Here is a 26,974-nt window from a genome sequence, read left to right as displayed (position 1 = left end):
CGAACTGAGGGGAAGGAGCAGAGCGGGTTGAATCAATGGAGAGGGGGCGTGGCGTTTACCTAACAACCACGTGACATCCGGTTAACTTTATTTTTCAAAAGTAAAAGCGCCAAATGTAAAAAAATAAACTCGAAATGTTCTTAAAACAGTTATTATTTTTAGCGTCCTATTTGATGAGTCGCTATGTTTTAATTTAGTTGATACAATAGCAACGCTACGGTGTATAAATACTATCACGCAAGTAAAAGTACACACATATGTATATATATATATATATATATATATATATATATATCATGAAAATAAACTCAGTAGTACTCATTTTTATCTCCTTTGCATTTTATTGCGTCGTGTTTTTGTTTTTTAGTTTCTGAGCTCTGCGTAACGTGTTAATAATTATTTAATTTTTTGATACAAAAGTCCGACCGGAAGTATTATTATTATAAGTTTTAAAAAAAACTTTATCCAACAGTCCTGCCTGTACAGTATACTTCCGCATTGAACCCCTTTACTGTAGTTTTCACATGATAAACACATTTTACATTAAAACAATGCAACCTTATTATGGAGACGTCCGGGCACTTCCGGTTTGTCTTTGGTTGAGTCAGAGCTCAGCACTTTAATTCAAGACATCGTCGCCATCTTGTGGACAATAAGTATAACTGCGTAACTACGTCCTCTGCACATCTCTTTCCTCTCTTTTTTTTCTTTGTTTATTCTCTCCATTTTCATCCGTTTCTTTTACACCTCACTGATCAGTGGTAGAACTTTACTCTATAGTAATGTACTGAAGAACACATTTGAGGTACTTGTACTTTACTTTACTCAGTATTTCCATTCTAGTCCACTTTATACTCCACTACATATCAGAGGTAAATATTGTAGTTTTTACTCCACTATATTTATCTGAAAGCTTTATTAAGCGAGGTTCTCACAGAGACGCCACAAACATGATGATCTTATAGAATATGATGCATTAATGTAGAATAAACGGGATATAAAGGAGTTAAAAACATTTACAGCACTAACATGCAACACAGGCAATAATGCAGCAGTAATATTAATCCAGAAACATTATATACTGTATAGCACTTTGATTTTGATAAGTACATTTTCTGACATACTTTTAGGTTTTTAATGCAGGACTTTTACCAGTGATCTCGATCTGCCTCGTTCCCTTCGCTACCTCCTCCCCTCCTTTCCTTTAGTTCCCTCTTCCTCTTAATGTGGCTGAGAAGCTCCTTCACTGAATTCAACTGTTTTATTTTAGTATCTGATGTTGTGTCGCTTGCTTTATAAGGTAAATAATCTAAATACTTCTTTGTTAAGGAATCAGGCTGAAGAGGAGTTCAGTGAAACCTCACGGCGCCTTTTTAATATTTATGTTCTGTCAGGATGTGTTTCGTCCTGGAAGCACAGCAAAATAAATATTTATTATATACATATTATTTGTGATTCTTACACGTCGTTCAATCTCTACTGAAGATATTAACAATATTCATTCACCAGGAAACACGTTGGACTTTACTAGTTTAGTAATTTTATGACAACCCATTTAATGTTATTTTGACATGCGATCGTGTCGCTCCGTGGTGGAAGAAGTTCTTCTTTATTTAAGCAAAGGTATCAATATATTAATGTAAAAATATGATCCTTTAATGAAAGTATAAAAGTATTATTATCAGATTTATAGAGAGAGAGAGGTTGGAATATCGTGTATTTTATTAATATATATATTATATATATATATATATATATATATATATATATATATATATATATACACAGAGAGAGAGATATCCTATATAAAGATATTTATATATATATATATATAAATAAATAAATATATCTATTTATATATATAAATATATTTATATATATACATATATATAAAGATATTTATACATATATATTTATATATAATTAAAATACCTGATATTGTTCAAGATTACATCAGAAGTTTCCAACATATATATTTATATTTATATATATATAAATATATATATATATTTATATATATATATATATATAAATATATATATATATTTATATATATAAATATATATATACATAAAGAGAGAGAGAGAGAGAATATTATCTTTCAGATATTCAGTTAACATGTTATATGAAACAGCTTCAACATCTTTTTCAGCTGAAACACGTTATGAAAACGATTTGGTTCAGATCGACGTAAACAAAAAATAGAAGCAGAGCGTGAGATGAAAATGGAGTGTGTGTGTGTGTGTGTGTGTATGTGTGTGTGTGTGTGTATGTGTGTGTGTGTGTCGTCAGCGCGTTGAGATGAGCGACGCAGCGTCCTCTATTATCTAACACCCTGTTATGTAAAAGCAGAGAAGAAGAACTGCAGAGAGAGGAGGAGGAGGAGGAGGAAGGGGTCTATATTTGGGTGAGACATATCAGGGGTGATACAGTTCATTCATTCACACTGATGGAAATGATGCTGCACCCCAATTACCTCAGAACTGGTTCACTTCTCTCCGGGATCCAAATCTTGTTTTGGATGCTAATCTTTAGGAAACACATATTACGGAAATATTTATTTATTTATTTTTAATCAATCAATTGCACTGTTCATTTGGCACTTACATATATTTTTAATAAATGCATAAAGTTAGTTAATCGGTTAATGGCGGAATTTATCATATATATTATAATAATGTCTGACATTGGCCATTAAAAACCAGAATCAGTCGAAGCTGCCTGTATGACGCTGCTGTGACAAAGTGTGTGTGTGTGTGTGTGTGTGTGTGTGTGTGTGTGTGTGTGGGACCACACATCCCAGTTCACCTCTCTCTCTCGCTCTCTCTCTCCTTCCAGATCCGTCTCTCCACCTTCTCTCCTCTCCTCTCTGCAGCATCCCTCCTCCTGCTCAGCCAATCCCCCGCCGGAGAGTGTGATCGTGTGATCACGTGACCGACAGCCACCAATCGCTCTCCACCAGGCACCGGCAAAAAGAGGGGCGGTGTCCCTCCTCCTCCTCCTCCTCCTCCTCCTCCTCCTCCTTCTCCACTTCTCTGTGAATCAGACGGCGAGTCTGGAGGAGAGTCAATGGATGTTGAAGGATCCGTCTAACGAGCCGAGACACGCTTCTTCTTCTCCTTCTTCTTCTTCTTCTTCTTCTGCTGCTCCGTCTTTGACGACCTCTCCCCCCCTCCCTCCCTCTCCCCCCCCTCCCTCCCTCTCCTGGGGGAACGCCGTGAGGGGATGAATGGGGAGGCGATGGAGTGGAACCCGGCGCAGGAGCGGCAGCAGCATGCCGGCAACGGCACCCACCTCCCTCCCCCTCCCACCATCACGCCGGCCATCCCCCCTTACGTGAAGCTGGGTCTGACCATCGCCTACACCATCTTCTACTCGCTGCTCTTCGCCTTCGTCTACGCCCAGCTCTGGCTGGTGCTGCGCTACCGACACAAGCGCTTCAGCTACCAGACGGCCTTCCTGTTCCTGTGTCTGCTGTGGGCCGCCCTGCGCGCCCTCCTCTTCTCCTTCTACTTCAGAGACTGCGTGACCGCCAACGCGCTCGGGCCGTTCGCCTTCTGGCTGCTGTACTGCTTCCCCGTCTGCCTGCAGTTCTTCACACTCAGCCTCATGAACCTCTACTGTGCACAGGTGAGAGGGCGTGGGGAGGTGGGGGGTGGGGGGCACTGCTGCTGGTACCGGTACTGGTGGAACTGGAAGCACAAAGTCAAAAAAAGGGGTAACATCATGGCCATCCTTTAACTTCTCTCCGTGCACCGTGACATCACAGATGGGTGTGGTTACAGGTGCAACAGACCACACCTTTGACAAAACCCATCAGTGATGTAGCAGTCGGGAGACTTTCAACCAGCTGGATCATAATCAAATCGACATTTTACGGACAGCTTCGTTACTTTCTAGCCAGCCTTTCGTCCGTACTGTACGAACGACCCTTTTGACCCCCCGATCTCGCTCTCGAGTCCATCGAGGATCGGCGAAGGGCTCCCTTTTTTTTGACCGATCGTTAGCGATCCACTCGACGACGGACGCTTTTCCATTGAGAGAAATGATCACGTCGCGATTTGAAGGTGCTCGCAGCTCGCCAGCCGGGCGGCAGCGAGGCAAAGTATCGAGGAAATTAAGTAAAAAGAAGAAAGTATTAACATGAGACTACGGTAGTTTAGTGTCACGTACGAAAACTGTAATCCTCGTCCATATCTTATAGTCTCCAAAGGCACCGAATACATCAGGCTGACGCTTGGGGAAACCTTCCATTTGTTCAGCTAATTAAACGTTAGCTTACTGACTGTTTCTACATCAACCAGTCAGGTGGCATTAAGAATGGAGACGGCTTCATCCATGGAAAATAGCAACAGAAAAGAAAAAGCTTAGATGAGATGGATGCGGTGGTAAAGCCGCCTCAGGTTTGAGCGTATAACCTTTTTATCCCTAGCTTGAATGCTACTGGTGAAATGCCTCGGCAGTAGATTTAAAAAGAAGTAATTCATGGAATGTTGTGAAACAGGAAATGAAAACTCATCCGGTGAGAACTTCAGATCAACGAGCGTTCTTCGTTATTTCCGCTTCACAAACTTCTGCTGCGAGAAGCTCGTTTTCTTCTTCAGGACAAACATATGTTCGGTGATTACCTTCATTTGGCGCGTTTCTGACACCTTTTCCCGCGCTTACACACATCAAGAGACATTTGGAGGACGGTGTTCGTCTCAAGGTCGTCGCTTCTACTTCTGGACGAGAGGAGCTTGGAATCAAACCACCGGGCCCACCCTGCGAGCAGCTGCCTCTCCTCCTCCGTCCATTCGACCCGTTCATCCACAGCAGCTGGCAGATTCAGAAATAGAACCCCGAAAAGGAAGACGTGATAGAAACGAGGCTCTTCGGGAAGCAGCTTAACGAGCCTTGTTCCCGTGCGCCGAGATGACGCAGGTTATTCTTATCTAACCGAAACACGCCGGTGTCTCCTTTCCTTAACGAGGGCACCTTCGGTCAGCGAGGAGCGACGAATCGATGAAACGAGCTGCAGATTGTTGGCTCTGAGGAAAAGCGCTGGAGGAAGTACTCAGATGACTTTACATAGTACAAGTACTAATAAGACACATGTGAAAATACTCCACTACAGGTAAAAGTATGTAAGTTCAGTCAGGAAAATGTACTTAAAGTAATAAAATGTCCCCTGTGACAATATATTATTAATGCTCATACATTAATGTAAAAGCAGGATTTTACTGCTGTAGTTTAGGAGCTCATTTGAACTATTAATGATTATTTATATTATGGATTAATCTGCTGATAATTTTCTGCTTTCTAAAAATAGTGAAAATAGTGAAAAAATGCTGTTTAGTGAGCATTAGTAATACAATCACATTATTAACATTATAAAAAAGGAAAAGCAGCAAATATTTTTATTTGTGATACTCGAACCAAGAAATTCTTAAATCATTGTGTTTATTCGTTCGCATAGAATGAGCCCTTCATGTCCACATAAGGAGCAGCTCCATCTTCACGGGGGCCGCCATCTTCCTACGGTGGCCCAGAACGGACAAACCGGCTCCGCAGAGGGCCTTTTTCATTTTTTAGGTTACTAAAAGGCGACCATAGTTCTCTGATACGGGGTCAGATATGTTGAGGTAAATCCTAGCCTGCTGATTGATACAAAAAAATAAAAATAAACACAGCTACATTAAGACTGAATTGCCTTAATTGTCTTTTCCAGCAATGAGGCAACTTGGCTGCTAGGACCGGATCACTTTCACTTTTAGTCGTGTAATATGTCTCCATTTTGGGAGTTGTTCCGTCTGTCAGCCAACTTACAACAAACTACTTCTACTTTTCATGGACCTGGCTCGGCAGCCATGTCGGAGGGGTGTGTCCTCATCGTTCGTCCCACCTGGAATTGTCCGATTGTTCCTCAAAGTTCTGAATCACTGAAAACCATGAGTAGGAAGACTCATGGAGCTGTAAATGTCTTCTAATCAGTCTTTTATTTGTCTCCCCCCCCCCCCCCCCCTACAGGTTTACTTTAAGGCCAAGTCCAAGTATGCACCTGCACTGCTCAAGTACAGGTAACCCTTCAACCCACTCTTTCTGACTCAAGTTCCTTCAATAACGAGTATTCACGAGCGAGAGCGGAACATGTCTTTAGCTCCGCCTCCATGTTTAGAACCCAGTGAGAGGCTATCGATGGTGCATCTCTCTTCCGTCTCCCCCCCCTTCCCAGACTTCCTCTGTACCTGGTTTTCTTGGGCGTCAGTCTCCTCTTCCTGGTGGTGAATCTGGTCTGTGCCCTGCTGGTCAAGATGACCGCCGCCGACGTGAAGACCATCGTCCTGGTGAGGGTCACCATCAACGACAGCCTGTTCGTCCTCTGCGCCGTCTCGCTGTCTGTCTGCCTCTACAAGGTCGCCAAGATGTCGCTGGCCAACATCTACCTGGAGTCCAAGGTAAAGGCACAGGGTTTCTCTGGAGGGCAAAACAATCCTCGCCCGAGGCCACACTTACTGACCTCGCTTTCAACCACATCTCGTGGTCTTTACCAGCGCCATTGACATGGGATCCATTTGAGAGCGTCCCCGATTGGTTCCCTCGTGGGGTGTAATCAAGGTTTTTCCTGTGTACTTTGCAGGGGACGTCGGTGTGTCAGGTGACTCTGATTGGCATCATGGTGGTGTTGCTGTACGCGTCGCGGGCCTGTTACAACCTGGTGGTGCTCGCCCTCACCAACATCGAGACCATCAACTCCTTCGACTATGACTGGTACAACGTCTCGGACCAGGTGAGGATCCTTTACTGAAGTAAAAGTACTGTTAGCACACTGTGAAAATACTCCGCTACAAGTAAAAGTCCTGCTAGAAAGATGTTTCTGAACTATACTGTATTAATGTGTGTGTTGCATTTTACTGTTGCAGATGTTTTTTTAAACTCCTTTACATCCTGTTGTCTAGTTTAATCTACATCAATGCATCATATTCTATAAATTCGTCATGTTTGTGGGGTCTCTTATCTCTAGAAAGAAAAACCTGTTTTCAGCTTTGTGACGATGCATTTTCCAGCTCCTTTTTTAAAGAGTTTATTTATCTGAAGAAGTAGGAGGAGCTTATTAAAACACAAACATTCAACATCAACACATCTGGAGGTACTACGTTTTACTTGGACAGGAAGGAGATTTAACAACTGTAATATGTAAAGTAATAAAAGCTTTTAGATAAATGTAGTGGAGTAAGAAGTGTAATGTTTACCTCTGAGATGTGGTGGAGTTTAAATACAAAGCAGCGTACAATGGAAATACTCAAGTGAAGTACAAATACCTGAAGTTCCCCCCGCCCTACTTGGTGACACTGTACCGATGTCCGTGGTGTGTCTCCAGGCGGACTTGCGGTCGTCGCTGGGAGACGCCGGTTACATCGTGTTCGGGGTGATTCTGTTCGTCTGGGAGCTGCTGCCCACCTCGCTGGTCGTCTTCTTCTTCAGGGTCCGCCGGCCGCCTCAGGAAAGGGTCAGTCCTCCGGGCGGGGTCAGGTGACCTCCGACCTTTGCAACGCTTGCACCACGTCAAGTCGTAGCTAAAAATAACAATGGTCGGTCAACCATTTGTTCCCCGAGTTAATTATCTCTAGCAAATATTGGATGAATTGTCTTTACATATTTCGGACATATTGATCTTTTTAAATTTCATTAAGCGACGTCATCAGATCAATATTTCAATTAGCTTGAATCTGGAGCGTTTCTGCAGGGACAACGTGCTTTTGTAAGCTAACACCCCCCCCCCCTTTTTTCATTAGATTTTGGGGATTTATTGCAGAAAATAAGTTCTGTGGCGAGCAAAAGTTTACGATACTTAACGTTGAGGACGCCAACGAGCAACATCGCGGTGGCGTGAGCGCCATGTTTTACGGCAACGAGGCTGGAACGGCGGACTAGCCGGCGGGATGACGTTTTCGTAGCCTCGGTTAGCCGCCTGTTAGCAACGTACCGCCTTTTTTTTTTTTAAAGACACGTTAAAGATTCAAAACTGACATATTTAATAAAATATCCTCAACTTGTGTTAACCACAGAGCTCATTTCATAACCCGTTGCCTTAGAGACGAGGGAACAGGAAGTGCAAAAGTGTGAACTTGTTTATTTAGGACTCATTCCTGCAGCATAGTGATAAACACATATTCACCATCTCTTCCCAATAAAATGACCTTTTAGTTACTTCAATGATCACAACGTCTCCGTGCTCGACGAGTCTTCTGACAACAGGTCTGATAGGTCTATTGAACCCTTTTCCACCAGCAGAGCCTCCCGAGTGTGTTCACCGTGAGTCTTTGTGTCTCCCCAGAGCACCGCCGGGATACCGAACCACGTTCTCTCCTCCAGAGGATACTTCTTTGACAACCCTCGTCGGTACGACAGTGACGACGACCTCGCGTGGAGCATTCCTCCCCAGAATGCATCAGCGAGGTACGAACACCATCGCCGACGTCACCGGCCAACTACATTTCTAGAAATGTAGATAAAGCAGCTGTTTAGCCGTTAATTCCATGCCTTCCGCTGTGGGACTTTTAAATATAATCTCTTACTGACAGGAAGCAATTTCATAAACATTAAAATGTAAGAAAATGACAGTTTAGAAATACTGGGTTACAATTAAAAAGCATCAAAATGAACACATTAATAAACACAATAAACACATTAATGCATTAATTGTATTGCAATAATGTGTTTATTGCTTTAATGTTGCATACTGCTGGGTAGTTCAATCTATAATAATAAATCAGAATGTATTAGATGTATATATATTTTGTGTTATTAATCTCTATCTGCAAAATAACTTCAAATTATTGAATTTGTCCCTTTAAATTGTAGTCGAGTAGAAGTATAAAATAGCTGAAAATAGAAATATTCAAGGAAAGTGCAAGTAATTCCAAATTGTATATGTACTTACTTTCAAACACTGATATATATGTGTGTATATATATATATATATGTATATGTATAAAGATATATATATATATATGTATATATATAAATATTTATTTATATATATATATATACATAATATGAAGGTATACTATATGTATACATCATAGGTTGGTGTCAGACAACACTATAAGATGATATTCATATATATACATATATATGTATATATATTTATATATGAAGGTATATGTATATATCTTAGGTTGGTGTCAGACAAAACACATTCACATGATATTATTTTTAATAATAATATTAATGATACAATAATAAAAATGCATTAATAAACCAGCTGACTGTCAGTCTGTCGTCCCTCCGACAGTCTTTCCTCCGACTGCTACGACTGGGGCAGCCGCCACAGCAGCTTCACGGTGCACACCACCGGCGACGAGCAGCGCCTGACCGCCACCGCCGGAGAGCTCCACCCTTACCCATAATCCCTCTCTTCACTGTACAGCGTCACTCAGCACTTTGACACCGATCAGTTATCGTGCTCCTTATCATCGCCGATGTAGAAGTGTGTAGACTTTAGGGGAAACATACCAGAATGTTCCTCCACGGAGTATCGGGACCACGAATGTCAGAAAACGTTGTCGCAAACCCATCCAGAGATGTAGATGTATCACTCTTCGTGAATCGTGAACGCACACCATTCTGTGGCAATCCAGGTTAAACCTTGGATGTATCCTCTTGGGAACATGAATAAATGAAACGGATATATTGAGCCAATCCATCAGATAGACGTTGGAATCTTTAATTGGATGAATGACAACGTTGATCCGCTGGTGTCAGAGGATCACCAAAGTATTTAGGTTTAACCTCTGGGGAACATGAATGCACACAACTTTGAGCCAATCCATCAGATAGATGTAATCTTTATTCAGATGAATGACAACGTTGACCCGCTGGTGTCAGAGGATCACCAAAGTATTTAGGTTTAACCTCTGGGGAACATGAATGCACACAACTTTGAGCCAATCCATCAGATAGATGTAATCTTTATTCAGATGAATGACAACGTTGACCCGCTGGTGTCAGAAGATCACTAAAGTCTTTAGGTTCATCCTCTGGGGAACTTGAATGCACAAAGAGGATAATCAAAGTCTTTAGGTTCATCCTCTGGGGAACTTGAATGCACAAAGAGGATAATCAAAGTCTTTAGGTTCATCCTCTGGGGAACTTGAATGCACAAAGAGGATAATCAAAGTCTTTAGGTTCATCCTCTGGGGAACTTGAATGCACACAGAGGATAATCAAAGTCTTTAGGTTCATCCTCTGGGGAACATGAATGCACACAATCTTGTGCCGATACATCTGGATAAACCTGCGCCACCAGCAGGTCAGCGGATCATCAAAGCCATTAGGTTTAACCTCTTGGGAACATGAACGTGAATCACAATCAATTCAAAGACGTCGACACCATTTAATAAATGGCACGTACCAATGAACAGAAATTCTGATGATCACAACAGGTCCAACTCTCAGGTGATCCAGACTGGTTTAACTCGGTTTAGAACCCACGTTTCACAGACCGTATGCAGACGATGTTGTGGTGAATGTTTTAGAGTGCGTTTCTGCATTTGTTTGGGGGGAGTTTTTCAAGGAGGATTACTCGGCCACGATTCTTCAATCCTTCTGGAAATAAACTCCAGATGTGAATGTGATTGTTAGGAGTCCTCACAGTTGTTTGATCAGTTAACATATCAGATATATAATAGATATCAGAGACTATCCGATTAACGATTCAGTCTAGTTTTTAAAAAGTAAACTCTTTTGAGACGGAGTTTCATTTCCTGAACGATCCTTGAAAAACTCCTTGAGTCATTTTTTTAGGTTCTTGACTGTAAGGTAAAAGTAAATACATCGTAAAACACACACACACACACACGCTGTGTTAATTCAACATAATCAATATCATGTAAATATCAATAGCAAGACAGCTGAACACCTCTTTGTTGTTTTGTATGTTTACCTCCAAAGATCCACGTATTAGCAAGTTATATAACGGTGTGTTTTCATTTGACTTCTTTTTTGAATAAATAAATATAAAACATCTGTGAAATTATTTGAGTTTTTTTTTTTTATACATTTCAGATTTCCGGAAGTTGTGACGTTTTCATCTTTTTAAAACTCTGGAAACCTGTCGAATCGTTTAAATCTGAGGAAAAGAGTAGGAAAAACACAATAAATTTAAAAAAGTCCATATTTCCAACAGAAACCGTTCATTTCCTTATTAAACTACTGGATTTTTTCAACCTGGAGTTTATTTTGCCACCAACAGGCTCCGATTGTTTTTATTTTAAGGGGTCTGACATCATGGAATGGCCGAACAATAACCTGAGCATTGTCATAAAAGAAGCACTTTTATTGGACCGTAGGATATATTGACGTAGCTGGTGACAAAGTAAAAAATAAAAAAGTTCTCCCCCCAAAAAATAAATAATAATAATATTATTATATATTTGTTCCTTCTTGTAAACATTATATATATATTGTTGTACTTTGTTGTACTTACATTTTTTTTACTGGATCAGTCAAAAAAAAAGAAACAAAAAAGATTAAAAACAAGAGTTCAGTGAAGTCAAGAAATATTTATTCTTCTTGTCAAATAAATATCGTCAACAGGTAAACAACCCACGTGGTGCAACTACATGTATATTCATAGAGGGGAAAAAAAGGAAGAAAAACAAAAACAACTTTTAACCCGACAAACAGATTCAAACATGAAGGAGCCTGAAGGTCGGAAGCAGGTTACATTTTTCTTCTTTGCTTTCTTATTCCCCCCCCCAAAAAATAAATCGTTTTCAATTTCTTTTCATTTAAATTTTTTAAGGCTGAAGAGCGGAGCGGACGGGACGTCCAGCTGCTGGAGGGCGTGCGAGGCTCAGGAGGAGGGCATGCACACGTCTCACTCTCTCTCACTCTCTCTCTCTCAAACACACACTTCTGTCTCACATTCACAGTAATAAGAAAACACACAAAGAAAATAGACTCAATTAACTCGTTATAACTTATAAGAGGCTGTTATTTAAACGTTGAACTTGTGAGACGTAATAATAACGTTGAAAACTGTATCTGATATTTTACTCTACGACTGTATGACAAGAAAAGAAAGAAAAGAGGACTAGATGCATGTAAAGAATGGTATAAGGCCCACAAGAAGATGGATTTTAATATTACTCTTTATATATATATATTTTTTTTTTATTTCAATCATATATTTTCTTATCCTTTTCTAAGGTTCGAAACTATTAAATTACAGCTGAACAAAAGCTGCGACACATATTAAACACCTGTTAAATTAAAAAAAAAGGAAAAATCAATAAAAGTAAAATATAAAAAACTCTCGCTGGGCGTCACAAACAAAACAGAAACGTACAAAAGATTTAGGCAACTTAATAAAAACTCTTTGGTCCACTTCATGCGCAAAAAAAAAACTAAACTATTGAGACCGGAATCGTGAATGAAATCTGTAAAATCAGCTCGTAAACCAGTTTGACATAAACCAGTTTGACGCCCTTTTGCTTGTTTTCACGTTGCGTATTGATCGTTGTTTGTTAAAAATAAATAATATTGACCAGCTTTTTGTAGCTCAAATGAATATATATATATATATATATATATATATATATATATATATATATATATATATATATATATAACAAAACCAGAGGGCCTTTCTTGTGGTCCTAAAGGCTCCGGGAACATTAAAAAATAAGAAATAAAATAAAAGATAAAAAAACTCAGTTTCCCTTATGAGGAAATGTAAAGTAAAAATACCGAAGCAATAAGTTATCTTAAGAGAACCTAATAACTCCTACGTTTCCTTTAAATTTAAATAAAATCGGTCCAGACTAAAGGCGATTTTGAAAAAATCAAAATAAAACTAGGCGGCACTTTTGCAACAAATAATAATAATAATTACACGAACGGAAACGCGACACTTTCATCCAAAAACTGAATTATTAGTTAGTCAACGCAAAGGAGCAAAAATGTTGCTACTGTATCAAAGTTCACTATGGAATCAAGTCATAGTCCATTATCTTATAGCTGCAACTGTTGATGATCCACACACACACACACACACACACACACACACACGAGTTCCAACTTCACACACAGTGTTTGGCTATAAAAATGTATTTTGTCTTTATGCCACTTCCCTTTCTAAGAAGAAATAATAACCACTTTGCTTCTGTGGCATCTTTGTCATAATTCCTTAAAGATTTATGTACAAAAACAACAACAAAAACACGAGATTTGACAAGTTGATGTGATTAATTGTCCAGCCGACAACTCTGTGGTTTTATAGAGAAGACGTCTACTTCTAACACAAGAAGAATTAAATACAAATATAATCATATATATATATAAGCTTATTAAGCTTCAACAGGCAGCGGTGCCTCATATTTAACGAGCTCGTTTAAACTATAATTTCATAACTGATGAGTCGAGATCCGTCTGATTCAGCTCAATTCACCTTGCACACCCACACCCCCACACACACACACACACACACACACACACACACACACACACACGTCCAGATTCTCAGGCTTCGAGCAACAAATGTATCTAAAAACAACAAGAAGGCGGCGAGAGAAGAGAGGAAAATAAAAAATAAAATCGTACATTTATCTAGAAGAACCCTTTCTCTGAGGGAACATCCTCACGCGTAAAGCACGAAAAAAATAAGGGTCAGACTCGGGTTCAAGCGACCGTGAAAAAAAAAAAAAAAAAAAACCCCGACTGGAAGTGATGTCAGCGGAAGGGGGCGGGGCCAGAGAGAAAGAGAGAGACGACCGGCGGAGGTCTGTGACGTCACTTCCTCCCAGACGTCCGATCGCTTTCGTTCACAAAACAATCCGGTCAACCTCTCAAGAGAAAAAAAATTATATATAGATACACATATATATAATTAATAAATAAACAAACAAACAAACAAACAAAAAGGTTTGTACACAGGTTTTACAGCAGAGAGAGAAAAAAGAGACGTCAGGTGAAGTTTTCAGACTTTCCCGACGGAGGCAAGGAGGAGTTAACATTCATAATCTACCGGAGGAGGAAGTACAGAAGGGGTGTGTCTGTTGGGGGGGGGGGGGTAAAAAGACCTTCTTTTGGGTGACTATTGCAGTTCTCTGGGGGCTGGCGCCGCCTACTGGCCACGTGAGGCGCCGCCTTCTGTTACCTGTTGTCATCCAGCAGCAGGCGGAAACTGTGGAGCTGATGAATACTGGTGGACAACCTGAGAGAGAGAGAGAAAGAGAGAGAGAGGCGGTGAGAGGACAGTAACGATGTGGTGGCCGGCCAGTAGGGGGCGCCAGACTGTACCTGCCGAAGCCGTTTATCAAGGCCACGATCTCCTGGCGCGTCAGCTGGAAGCCTTTGGAGGGGCTGTGTTCGGGGAGCTTCTGGATCTCCTTCTCGGAGAAGAGGATCTTCAGAGCCGTGCCGAGACCCTCGGTCTACACAACAACAATAACAACAACACCGGAAGGAAGACCCGTGAGAAAAGAGTGTCACCGACTACACAATCTAACAGGAGACGACGTGTCTGATTATTTCGCTCACCTGCAGTTTTCCCCACAGGCGACATTTACTGCAGCCGACGCAGTCCATGATCCTGGAGATGTTTTTGAAATGGAGGCGGAAATCCTCCTGGAGGAGGAGGGAGGAGGGAGGGGATAAAAGAGAGGAGACACACCACCGTCACAAAAGGAAGCCGCTCTCTCTTGTGTGAAACCACAAAGACGGAAAGCGATCCGAGGATTTGAGCTTCACCTTTAATATTTTGGCTTCGATTTTGTGTCCGGCGAACATGGACTTCTCATCAAAGTGCATCGGGAACGATCTGGAAGACACAATTATATTGTTATTATAACGACCAGAGGAGGAAGGAGAATCTAAATCTGTGCTGATGAATTGGTGTGTCCTCCTCCCCGCCTCACTTGATCTCGTTGAAGACCTGCAGCAGCAGGTCCTTGGTGGCTCCGTCCTCCTTCAGGTTCCCCGTGTACAGGTTGATGAACGCCCGTTCGAAGTAGGGCGCCACCTTGTAGAGCGCCCGCAGCTCGATCAGGTACAGGAAGTAGAGGTTCTTGAGGCGCCGCGTGCCCTCGCCCTTCGTCTCCGCCGTGTCGAAGCGCTGCCGGAACTCCTGAGGGTTCGGACCCCAGACCGACCGGCTCCAGCCCTCTGGGGGGATCGAACGAGGACGGACGTTAGCCGTTAGCCGCGAGCAGCATTTCTATCTTTTTTTAAAATTATCTTTAACCGCCACTGAACTCAAAGAGACACGTTCAACGGTCAAAAGTCATCTTCATCTCTTTATGTTTCTGCATGAATCATTTCGTCGGATTTGTTATTAAAGAGGCAAGTTTGTTTGTTTTGTTGTTGTTGTTTTTTTGCTTCAACTTATCATTTCAAAGTAATTGGCTGTAGAATAAGAACCACCATGTGCGTTAAGTCGCCAACTCTTTTGCAGAGGAACACACACACACACACTTTGGTGAGATCACCGTGCATTAATTTGTATAAAGCTTAACGCTACTGTGAGCAGCACAGGGAAGGAATTACAACCTGATATGTCTGATTATATTTCTTGCGAATCAAAACGACAACAATCACACTCGAGATAGGAGGGTGTTGTGTGTGTGTGTGTGTGTGTGTGTGTGTGTGTGTGTGTGTGTGTGTGTGTGTGTGTGTGTGTGGTTAGTAGAAAAGAGTTTTTTCACAGTAAGGAAATCGATTTGTTGTCAGATAGCAGAAAACAAACACGAACAAGTAAACAAAAAGACGGACGCACCGTCCAGCAGGTACTCGGCACACAGGTGGATGTTGATGCTGCTGTGGAGGCCCGAGATGAGTCGGTAGAAGACCCTCTTCTCCAAACACAGACCTGAGACCAGGAACCGGTGGACATGTTTTATTAACCAACCAACGGGAACCACAGAAACGGATCAACTCCAGGAAATGAAAAACAGAAACATCTTAAAATCACACAAAAGATGCACAAAAATGACGGAAATGTCAAAGAAAGTTTCCTTGGAGAAGAGTAAAATAAAAACATGGAGGTGCTCACCTTCCAGCCACTTGTAGAAAACCTCTTCTGCAATGTGAGCAACATAAAAAAAATGTAAAAAACACATTTAATTTTGTAGTAAAAAGAAGTGAATGGAGGAGGTTTCACTCACCATCGTCGTCTCCTGAACACAGAAGAGAGAACAAAGCTCTGTTAGATATGTTCTATAATAATTAGATTGTTTAAAAGTCCAAAAGACAGAACTTATTGAAAAGAAAATCACAACTTGTTTTTAATCTAACGGAATATTCAGCTTAAATACGTATTTGTTGGCGTTTAACTTTTGTTCTTCCTGAGAAAAGAAGTACTGTCGATTATATTCATGAAAAAGGGAAAGTTGATTTAATAAAAGAATGGCTGAATCATTTAAATCTGAAGAATCATTTTATTCAAATTGAGGATTTTAAAATTATTTATTTTTAATATTGACATTTGAATAGAAGAAATAAAAAATAAATCCTTTTTTCAAAACCTTCCAACATGTTTAATTTCACAAAAGAAGAAGTTCTCAAAAATGTGAAAATAATGCGTCAACAATGAAATATTGTTTAATTAAAATTGCAATAAGGAACACGACTTTTAATACAGTTTGATGAGAAAGCATAAAAAAAACGTTGTAGTTTGTACAAACTGCCGGTTATTGATCGTTTATGACTCACCTCTGCTCGGCGCCAGAGGGTTCAGAGGTCGGTACACCGATCTGGGCCTGTCGAGAAAAAAATAACTAAATTAAAAAGACATTTATATTTTATTTCTTTTAGTCATGATCAATAATCATCTCCTACCTTTTCTTTTAAAGACATTTTAGAGACGTCAGTAATTTAATTAAACACAAAGAGTAAAACTCAGACTACAAAAACACTACCAACACTTTTACAATATGAATAATAATTTATTGTACTTTTAGGGAAAATTTGTTTTGCAGCCAGGATCCGCTTAAAAAAGACAACAACAAATACATTCATTGTGTTAATTAAACACCGCGAGAGACCAGGGTCTACTTTATTCTGACAATTACAAAACTTCTAGAGAGAGAAAGAAAAAATGCAATCGTGTGCGTGTGTGTGTGTGTGTGTGTGTGTGTGTGTGTGTGTGTGTGTGTGTGTGTGTGTGTGCGTCTCTCACTTGAAGCAGTTTTCCTCGTAGATGCTATTCCAGACTCTCCAGGCCGAAGGACCCTTGTATCCAGTGAATCGCTCCGGATTCAGCAGCAGGTCCACGTACTCAGAATCTGGAGAGGTTTCATCTAACACACACACACACACACACACACACACACACACACACACTTAATGCACTGGAGGCGGTGTGTAAACGTGTGTCGGTTTGCAGGTGTAAGTCGTTTCTCCTGGAGGGCGACGCTAGAGGTCAAGAGGTCACGAGCACCTAATGGAACGTGATCAGGACATTTTTATATTGAGACATTTCCAGCGTTGCCACGGCGCGGTTTCAGATTTAAAAAAAGGTCGGGGAGGGTTACGAGTCCTCACCGTCCAGCTCACAGAAGTTGTCCTGAGCGTCGTCGTGTCTCGCCCAGTCGGCGAACGCCTGTTTACTCCGGTTACTGAAACGGGAAGAGAGGATTTACACGTGATGACAACAAATAAAAAAAACATGAAAAAAAATGCCTGCTTTGTCTTGTCTTGTCTTTCTTTGCGTGTTGTGTTGTGTTGTGTTGTGTTGCTCTCTAACTGGATCCCAGATTTAAATCTGATGAATCCATTTGAAAAGTCTAACTGAACTTCAGGGATCCACAGCGTCGGTTCTCGAGCTTATATTTTAGACGTTCGAGCCGCGCTGCGCGTTATCTTTTGTTGTTTCAGCACAAACTCGTCCGTGAAGGTCGGCAGCTGCCAGTCAGAGGCTGGAGAGCGTTCTGGTCACTATCAGCTGCTGGAGCTGCTGCAGCTGACAGGGAGAGGGGTGGGGGGGGGGTGGGGGGGGAGGTCTGTGGTCGTCACCTTAGGGTGCTGTTGATGGCACCCAGCTCTTTGACCTGCTCGCACTCCGTCACGTCCGCGATCTCGCTCGGTGCTTGAGAGTACTGGAGAGAGAGAGAGAGAGAGAATTATAATCATAATCTTTAGAAAGAGACTCCCTAAACTATATTATACTTATATTATATTACATGCGCTCTAGAATATCCTCATTTACGATTTCTTTCCTGTTTATTTTCGTCCATATTTACGTTCCTGAAATAAACAAAAAGGCTGACAGTAAAAGCTTTCGTCAACGCACGCGTTTTAAAAAAGGGGCTACGACTAACAATTATCTTCATTATCGCTGAAACGGCTAATTATTTTTCGAGATTTCTCTAATTTTTTTTTTAATTTCTTTTTTTATGTCAAACAATAGTGAAATAAATGTCCCACTTTTCTCCAAAGTTTAAACTTCTTCTCTTTGTCGTCAGTCCAAAAAAAGCAAAAGTACATAATAATAAGTATGTGTAGGTAGTCAGAAATAGGAAAACGTGCGAGTGCTGCAGGAGGAGTTTCGACAGGTTTCTACGTGCCATTTAATTATTATATATATATATTTTTAATCCCTTTAAATCCTCAGTAAACACTGAGAATCAAAAGCCAGTTCGGTCAGTAAAAGGGTCCATTGTTTAATAACCGAAATATAGATTTCAGGTGACGCAATCCTCAAAGCCTCACGCTCAAAACGCGACTAACGGGGTCTCCAGGCGGGTCGGTGGGGGTTCATGACCTCCTGCAGAGCTTCCTCACACACCTTCCGAGGCGGCGCGCGGTCGCACGCTTTCCATCCCACGACTCTCTTTAACGGTCTCCCAGCTCGACCTCGACCTCGGGCCGTGTGCAGAGGTCCAAACACCTCGCGGCCATCGCAAGACAAACATCGGGCAGCGAGCCGGCAAACACTCTGATGGAAACTAGCGGAGCAGATAAGTTGAGTGCGAACGGGAGTGAAGTGTGTGTGTGTGTGTGTGTGTGTGTGTGTGTGTTTTTATTGAATCAGCTAATGAGACAGAACGGGCTGGAACAAACACAGCTGGTCCTGAACTCCATTAAACAAGTTAGACCAGCGTTTAGAGGAAATCCCTGAACCTTTATTTTCTATCTTATTAAATAAAAGATGTATATTCATTTTCTTTTTGATTTTGTTTGAAGATTTGCGTCTTCAGTAGGAACCAATGTGCTTAGAGCTGAGAGCCGCAGACAGGAAGTCAGGACGGTATTGAGAGGCGGACTGACACGATGAATTCATCACAAGAACAAGAAGTTTGATAAGTCGACATTTTAAATACCTGACGAGGCAAATATGAATATGATAAAGTCTTGGATTGTTTCCTCCACTATCAAAAAGATACTTCATGACTTATAGAGACTCCTAAACAGGCTAATAAATAATAAATAAATACACATTCATCAGATAAAGCTCATCCTAATGACGCAGTTTACGCATTTGATCTATTCAGTGAAACATGAAGAGCAAAGTAAACAAAGATGTATTTGGTATCTGCACGAAAACGTTATGATAATCAGTTGAATTGTGTAATAAAATGTATATTTACATTGTTTATCATGTCATTTTCTTCCCTTAAGTATTAAATAACTGCCTGGCAATACAAAAAAAAAAAAAAAAAAAGGCACCAAACACAAAGGATTGTGGGTAATAGAAAATGCCTGGACTGGTAATTAGAAGATTCATCTTCTATGTTCTCACCTTATTGTAGTTCCCAGACTTGATGCCCACCGGGATCTTACTCTGTAAAACACAAACGGAGATAAACAAACAAACAAACAAACAAACAAAAGACCGTTTTATCTAAACAGCTGAACACGTGAATCCTAAATCATCCTCATGAAAGCCACGTGTTGCTTTTTTTACGGGTGATATGATTCGTCATGCAAGGCTCGTTATTACCGTTAATATGAAGCGTGTGTGTGTGTGTGTGTGTGGTTGACCTCTGACCTCTGGACAGGACTCCACATGGCAGTCTTTGATGGAACAATGTCCGTCGTCGGGCCAGAAGGGACACGGCCGCCTCAGGTTCACCTGGAGAAGAGAAGATCCGACCTCGTTACGACCTTTGACCTTGCACTAATTAATTCACTGTACTCAAGTAAAGATTTGAGGTGCTAGTAGTTTAATTTATTTTCCTTTTTCATTACCACAATCATTTTTCTGTATTTTGAGGTTTGGAGAAATTGAACTATTCTTAAAAAACACAATCAACAGGACGACTCCCGAACAGGAGTGCGTCTGAACGAGCCTTTTGTTGTTTTTGAGATCATGAAGATGAGAACGTCTCCAGATGGTGAACTACATCTGGCAGCTCCTGAATCTCTACTGAGGTCACGCGTTCAAGCTCGTTTTATCCTTCTCACAGAGCTAAAAAATGTTCTATTAAAAACTAGAAAAGTGTTCACAGAAGCGGACTTTTCTCTCAATAACTACTTTAAAAAACTAAAACTATTTCATCGCTTTGTCTTGTTCCGTTCGTGTCTAAACTCGGTTTTAAAAGTACACTAAATAACATGTATAGTATAAAGAAAAATAATAATTTATAATAATATTAATTAATTTATTATTATTACTTAATTTATAATAATATTAATTAATTTATTATTATTAGTTAATTTATAATAATATTAATTCATTTAAATTTATAATAATATTAATATATTTATTATTATTAGTTCATTTATAATAATATTAATTCATTTATTATTATTATTAGTTCATTTATAATAATATTAATTCATTTATTATTAGTTCATTTATAATAATATAAATCAAAACTGCTGTATTGGTAAAAAAATTGACATTTAAAAAAAAATGTTTTAAAATACTGTTAAAGTAAAACATCTTTCGCAATACTTCAACACGTTGGTCATCCTTCTTGTTCTTTAACGATCTCGTTAAAACAACTAAAACGTGACTCAAACTGTTGTTCTTTTGGACCCACAAGAGCACAACAAAGCGTTTTAATGCCAATTGTTTTTTTAAGAACAGCGTGAACCTGAATATCAGGGAACGGCCTCTCCGCGTTCACACGCCTCGTTCTCCCAACCAATTACTCTGAAGGAGAGGCGGGTTCGCGTTCAGGTATCCGACACGGAAATGTTCTTCAAGGAACGTTGACATTGATTTTTACAAATTTTACATAATTCCTACAGCTCCAGATGTTATTCCCCTTCTTCCTCCTACGAGAAGTGTGCTGCAGTTTGTAGGAAACCATCCGGCGTGGCTCAGGAAACACTTATAAATATGAAAAAGGAGGGACGGAAACGCAAAAGAGGCGCTCGTCGAGAGCCCAAAGTTCTGATTTTCTTCCCCTTTTCACCACATAAAGTGACTTTCACATGAAAATCCAGACTCCGCCGCGTGGATGATTTCCTTTGTGATTCTCGATGTGCAGAGCGCGTCGCTCACCCTGTAGTATCTGAAGTAGTCTTTGCCCGTCAGCTTCTTGATTCGAGGGTAGATCTTGAAGTTGTTGAAGACGTCGATGCTTTCCACGTCGCAGAAGCAGTCGTCCAGGACGCCCGTCAGCTGAAGCGGAGCGAGAGGAAGACAACTTTTAAACCCCGCCCCCACGTGAAGAAACTCCTCTCAAACTACAACGCATTGTAAAATAAATTAGCTCTATTTATAATAATTTATAATAATAAAAAAACGCCAACATACAAATGAAAAAAAAGAACAAATTAACGGCCTGATGCAATCGACTGTTGCAGAACTATTGGATGTAAAGTAGTGAAAGCTGAGTCCGTGTATAATATGTATGTAACTATATTTATGTATGTAACTATATTTATGTATAATATGTATGTAACTTTATTTATGTATAATATGTATGTAACTATATTTATGTATGTAACTATATTTATGTATAATATGTATGTAACTATATTTATGTATGATATGTATGTAACTATATTTATGTATAATATGTATGTAACTATATTTATGTATGTAACTATATTTATGTATAATATGCATGTAACTATATTTATGTATAATATGTATGTAACTATATTTATGTAACATATGTATGTAACTATATTTATGTATAATATGCATGTAACTATATTTATGCAACATATGTATGTAACTATATTTATGTATGATATGTATGTAACTATATTTATGTATAATATGTCTGTAACTATATTTATGTATGTAACTATATTTATGTATAATATGTATGTAACTATATTTATGTATGTAACTATATTTATGTATAATATGCATGTAACTATATTTATGTAACATATGTATGTAACTATATTTATGTATAATATGCATGTAACTATATTTATGCAACATATGTATGTAAGTATATTTATGCAACATATGTATGTAACTATATTTATGTATAATATGCATGTAACTATATTTATGTATGTAACTATATTTATGTATAATATGCATGTAACTATATTTATGTAACATATGTATGTAACTATATTTATGTATATGCATGTAACTATATTTATGTAACATATGTATGTAACTATATTTATGTATAATATGCATGTAACTATATTTATGCAACATATGTATGTAAGTATATTTATGTAACATATGTATGTAACTATATTTATGTATAATATGCATGTAACTATATTTATGTAACATATGTATGTAACTATATTTATGCAACATATGTATGTAACTATATTTATGTAACATATGTATGTAACTATATTTATGTAACATATGTATGTAACTATATTTATGTAACTATATTTATGTAACTATATTTATGCAACATATGTATGTAACTATATTTATGTAACTATATTTATGCAACATATGCACTGACAATAAAATACGGTTTTATCATCATGTTTTATTGATGCTCAATGTGCAGAGTTAAGATAAAGTTAATTAAATCAATACTGTGTGTGCGTCTTTTATATTGTTTGATTTTTTATTTAAATTTTTTATATTGTTGTAAACTGAATATCTTTGGGTTTCGGACTGTTGGGAGACGTCACATTTGAGAGAAATTGTGACATTTTCTATGTAAAACGATTGAAAAAATAAATAAATGTTAAACAATAATTAAATTAGGATATCATCATTAATTAATGTGTCATCACATGTTGTTGATGCAGTGCTCTGAAGTAGTCAATAAATATAAAAATAAAATGTAAGAAAATCCTGCCTCTAACTAGAAACTTACATTGCCATTTTACAATTAATTGTACTTGATTTAAAATCTATTTGCTCTGTTTTTAAATGTTATTATACATAATATAATATATAAATAAAGTTGTATTAATACCAGCATTACTTTTAACTCCACCTGCCTCGCCGCCGCTTCCCCTTTTTAAACAGCCGGAGGCGACCAGCCATACATAATACATAATACATCCACCTGTCACCTGAACCCACGCATACAAAATTCATCCCTCCATCCGAGCAACTTCAGCTGCTGACGTCTTTAAACCGAGACAAATGCGTTTGACCCGCGGAAACAACCAGGGTGTAAGGATCCGAGAGCACTAATGAGCTCAGTAAACAGAGGACGCCATTAAAAAGGTGTGTGTGTGTGTGTGTGTGTGGGGGCACCACCTGGGTGTGGTGAGGAGGGGCTATGGATTGGTTACCTGTAGTCTTAATCCACTGCACACACACCTAGTTTAAGTGGATACAACAACAAAAAGCACACACACACACACACACACACACACACACACACACACACACACACACACACACACACACACACACACACACACACACACACACACACACACACACACACACACACACACACACACACACACACACACACACACACACACACACACACACACACACACACACACACACACACACACACACACACACACACACACACACACACACACACACACACACACACACACACACACACACACACACACACACACACACACACACACACACACACCATTTGTACATTACCTGACTAGCTAATTGCTTCAGCTCTAAAGCACAGGACATTAAAACAGTATAAAACGCAGTACTTTCTGCATTACAGAGTAACAATTCAAAGTCCATTAAAAGCTCCGTTATTCGACGTGTCTCTCGTGTTAAAAAGACCAACGACCATGTCAGCGTTGCATCATGTGCAACACACAGCTGGTTAAGTCGTGTAAACTTATTACCATCAACGGGGCAAACATTTAAAAAAATATATATATGTGGAACTTCCCAATAACGATTGAAACAAGAAGAATTATTATTGTGTTGGTTTGAATTGAGCTTTTCTTTTCGAGAAAGTTCCTGTTATGTAAACTTACTAGTCAGACAACTGGGAAGGAGATTCTTAGAAAAATAATTATAACCTGTCGCCTCAAGCACTTCCCTTTTTTTAATGCCTTGTTTCATAAACAAAGAAAGTTAAATGATCAGACAACATTAAAGATTAAGATGTGGAGCCGGCTTTTGGTGCTCGCTAAAATATATATATATTTTTAAATATGCTGATTTGATCTTATCTTCTACTACTTTATTAAACCTATTTATACATTTGTTTTCTTTGGTATTGCAGCAAAATCAGAATTGTGTAACTTTTTCATAAACACCTGGAAAAGTATATAAAGTACACACAAACACATAAAGCAAACCTCCGAGTACAGCCGTCCACCGAGCACCACGAAAGGCAGGAAGAGGCAAATCCCTCTCCACATCTTTCTGCTTCCTCTACTTCTGTTTCCTGTGTTTTAACTTCAAGTTTAAAAAAAAAGAAACTTCCTCTCCGTGAACCTGGAGCCCAGATGTCACAGAAGCAGCAGCAGCTCTGTCTGTGGGCAGGAGCTGTCATTTCAGACCTCCAGACCGCCCCGCCCCCCGTCCGGGGGCCACGCCTCCAAACAACCAGCTGTTAAACACTTAGCCCCGCCCCTCTCCGCCAGCGCCTCACATATTTGTAGTCCTCTTCCGGGTCTGAGGATGTAAGGGAGTGGCTGTTGGTTGCGGGCGCAAGAGACTACAACTCCCATGGGGGAGGGCGAGGGGGCGGGGGCTCCGTTCACAGCCAATCACGGAACACCACGCTGTTCTACTCGGTAATGGCAATAACAGCAGTTTGGCTAAATAATACTAATGTTTGCCTGAGTTCAAGACGTTAGATTTTCAATATTTAAAACTTCTTTTTTAATTTATTTTGTTTACTCCGTTACCGTTTTTTACTTTCGTTACCGGGGGGTAAATACTTTACTTTTAAACGGAATTTAAGAAAATGTTTAGTTTTATGTTTTTTTGTAAAAACATAGCATAATGTGCGAGTTCAATTAGTGCAACAACAATAAAAACGGTTTTCATTGGAAAAGATACAGAAATAAAATGAAGTTGGATATTATTTGCCAATAACGTCCGTGTTTGTTTCCCTCGTGAATAACAAAAGGCTAACTGTGACTTTCAAAACAACATGCACGGCGAAGTGTTGCGCGCGCACACGCACACGCACACATACATGTGACGTCAATTTAAGATGACAGTAGAAAATGCGAGAAGATTTCTCCTGAATGGTCGCCCGTTGACGTGTCGTGAAACCAGTTTCCCCCCCCCCACACACACACACAAACACACACACGGTTGCTTACATGGCAGAAGCAGCTCTGGTCCCGGTCGTCCGAGGCTCCTCTCTGGTCCCGGTCGTCCGAGGCTGCGCTCGGGTTCCGGGTGCCCGAGGCTTCGGTCGGGTCCCGGGTGCCCGGGGCTGCGCTCGGGTCCCGGGTGCCCGAGGCTCCGCTCGGGTCCCGGGTGCCCGAGGCTCCTCTCTGGTCCCGGTCGTCCAAGGCTGCGCTCGGGTTCCGGGTGCCCGAGGCTCCGGTCGGGTCTCGAGTGCCCGAGGCTGCGCTCGGGTTCCGGGTGTCCGAGGCTCCGCTCGGGTCCCGGGTGCCCGAGGCTCCTCTCTGGTCCCGGTCGTCCAAGGCTGCGCTCGGGTTCCGGGTGCCCGAGGCTCCGTTCGGGTCCCGAGTGCCCGAGGCTGCGCTCGGGTCCCGGGTTTCCGAGGCTCCGCTCGGGTCCTCGCGCTGCTGCGTTTGGGGTTTTACGTCGTTCCGCTGAAACCAACCGACGAGGACAAAGTTCCCGAGTAAACAGGCCAACAACAAAACACCGAACGCTTGTAAAGTCACTTTCCACATCACCGCTGTGTGCGGGGACACCAGTTGCGGGGCGTGCGGGGAGGGGGGGGGGGGGGATAAATAAATAAAAAAAACAAGCCCAAGAATCTCGTGTCAGTTCAGTTTGTGACGAGTTCGTAGCGTCCGGAGATGACGTTAGCTTCAGTTAGCATCCGCAGTGACTGTAACACGAAGACAAATGAATAAGAGCGGGTCGGTGACGTGAGCGACCCGGAGTCTGAAGACCCCCGCGCGGACACTTTGGACCTCTAGCTGGCCTCACAGAACCGGGGTCGTCGATTTAAGACGGTACATAACCGGAGAAGTTTCCGTTCCACCAGCATTTCCCCCCTTTCAGCATCAAGTTAGCGAGCAAAATAAAACAAAAAAATAAAAGTATCTTACTTCCGGTATGGATTTTCTAAATAAAACCCACGGGGGCTCGTTTGTCGTCTATATTTTTTTTTCTTCTTCTTCTTTCAGGTTTATTGGCAGTTGGCAAACAACGAATTGGTGCATTACCGCCACCAACTGGTATGGAGTGGTGATCAGGCTGTCTCGTAATTAAAATATTAAAAAATATAAATAATTAAACTAACTAACTAAACTAAACGTTGAAAAAAAGGCTTGTTTGTGACTACAAATACAATTAAAGACTCTCAAAACCCTCCATGACATGTTCACAACAGTGTAAAATTGTATATATCTGGGTAGAAGATTGTCTTATTGTTTACAAATGGAGTTGGTGTTTTATGTATTGGCTAATTTCTTTGATATACTTAGAAAATATATGTATTTGTATTTGTACACAGTAATTAAATGTTTATGTTTTACCTTTGTCCAG

At 40.3% G+C, this 26,974-nt stretch overlaps 2 protein-coding genes across 3 annotated transcripts; one reads left to right on the top strand and one right to left on the bottom strand.

Annotated features, from left to right (window-relative positions):
* The first annotated feature begins 3,225 nt into the window (after positions 1-3,225).
* gpr137bb (G protein-coupled receptor 137Bb) lies at positions 3,226-9,542 on the top strand. The gene is made up of 7 exons (XM_034525606.1): positions 3,226-3,630; positions 6,010-6,059; positions 6,215-6,437; positions 6,620-6,769; positions 7,361-7,489; positions 8,318-8,439; positions 9,278-9,542. Exons 1-7 carry the CDS (start codon positions 3,226-3,228, stop codon positions 9,390-9,392), a joined length of 1,194 nt encoding a protein of 397 aa, XP_034381497.1. The 3' UTR covers positions 9,393-9,542.
* Positions 9,543-11,526: 1,984 nt separating this feature from the next.
* On the bottom strand, positions 11,527-26,897 carry ero1b (endoplasmic reticulum oxidoreductase 1 beta). Of its 2 annotated transcripts, none has more exons than XM_034560661.1 (16): positions 25,606-26,897; positions 21,437-21,556; positions 19,973-20,056; positions 19,724-19,765; positions 17,998-18,080; positions 17,527-17,600; positions 17,162-17,282; positions 16,696-16,742; positions 16,149-16,160; positions 16,037-16,063; positions 15,761-15,853; positions 14,904-15,150; positions 14,737-14,806; positions 14,527-14,613; positions 14,287-14,420; positions 11,527-14,200 (listed from the first exon to the last, which is right to left on the bottom strand). In XM_034560661.1, exons 1-16 carry the CDS (start codon positions 26,149-26,151, stop codon positions 14,140-14,142), a joined length of 1,848 nt encoding a protein of 615 aa, XP_034416552.1. In that variant the 5' UTR covers positions 26,152-26,897; the 3' UTR covers positions 11,527-14,139. The 2 variants fall into 2 exon arrangements, with proteins under 2 accessions (XP_034416552.1, XP_034416626.1); XM_034560735.1 differs by lacking the exon at positions 25,606-26,897 and adding an exon at positions 24,628-24,814.
* Between the last annotated feature and the right edge of the window lie 77 nt (positions 26,898-26,974).

This window comes from Cyclopterus lumpus, chromosome 1 (assembly GCF_009769545.1).
Source record: "Cyclopterus lumpus isolate fCycLum1 chromosome 1, fCycLum1.pri, whole genome shotgun sequence".
Taxonomy (NCBI): Eukaryota; Metazoa; Chordata; class Actinopteri; order Perciformes; family Cyclopteridae; genus Cyclopterus; species Cyclopterus lumpus.
This window is presented reverse-complemented; position numbering and strand designations above follow the sequence as displayed.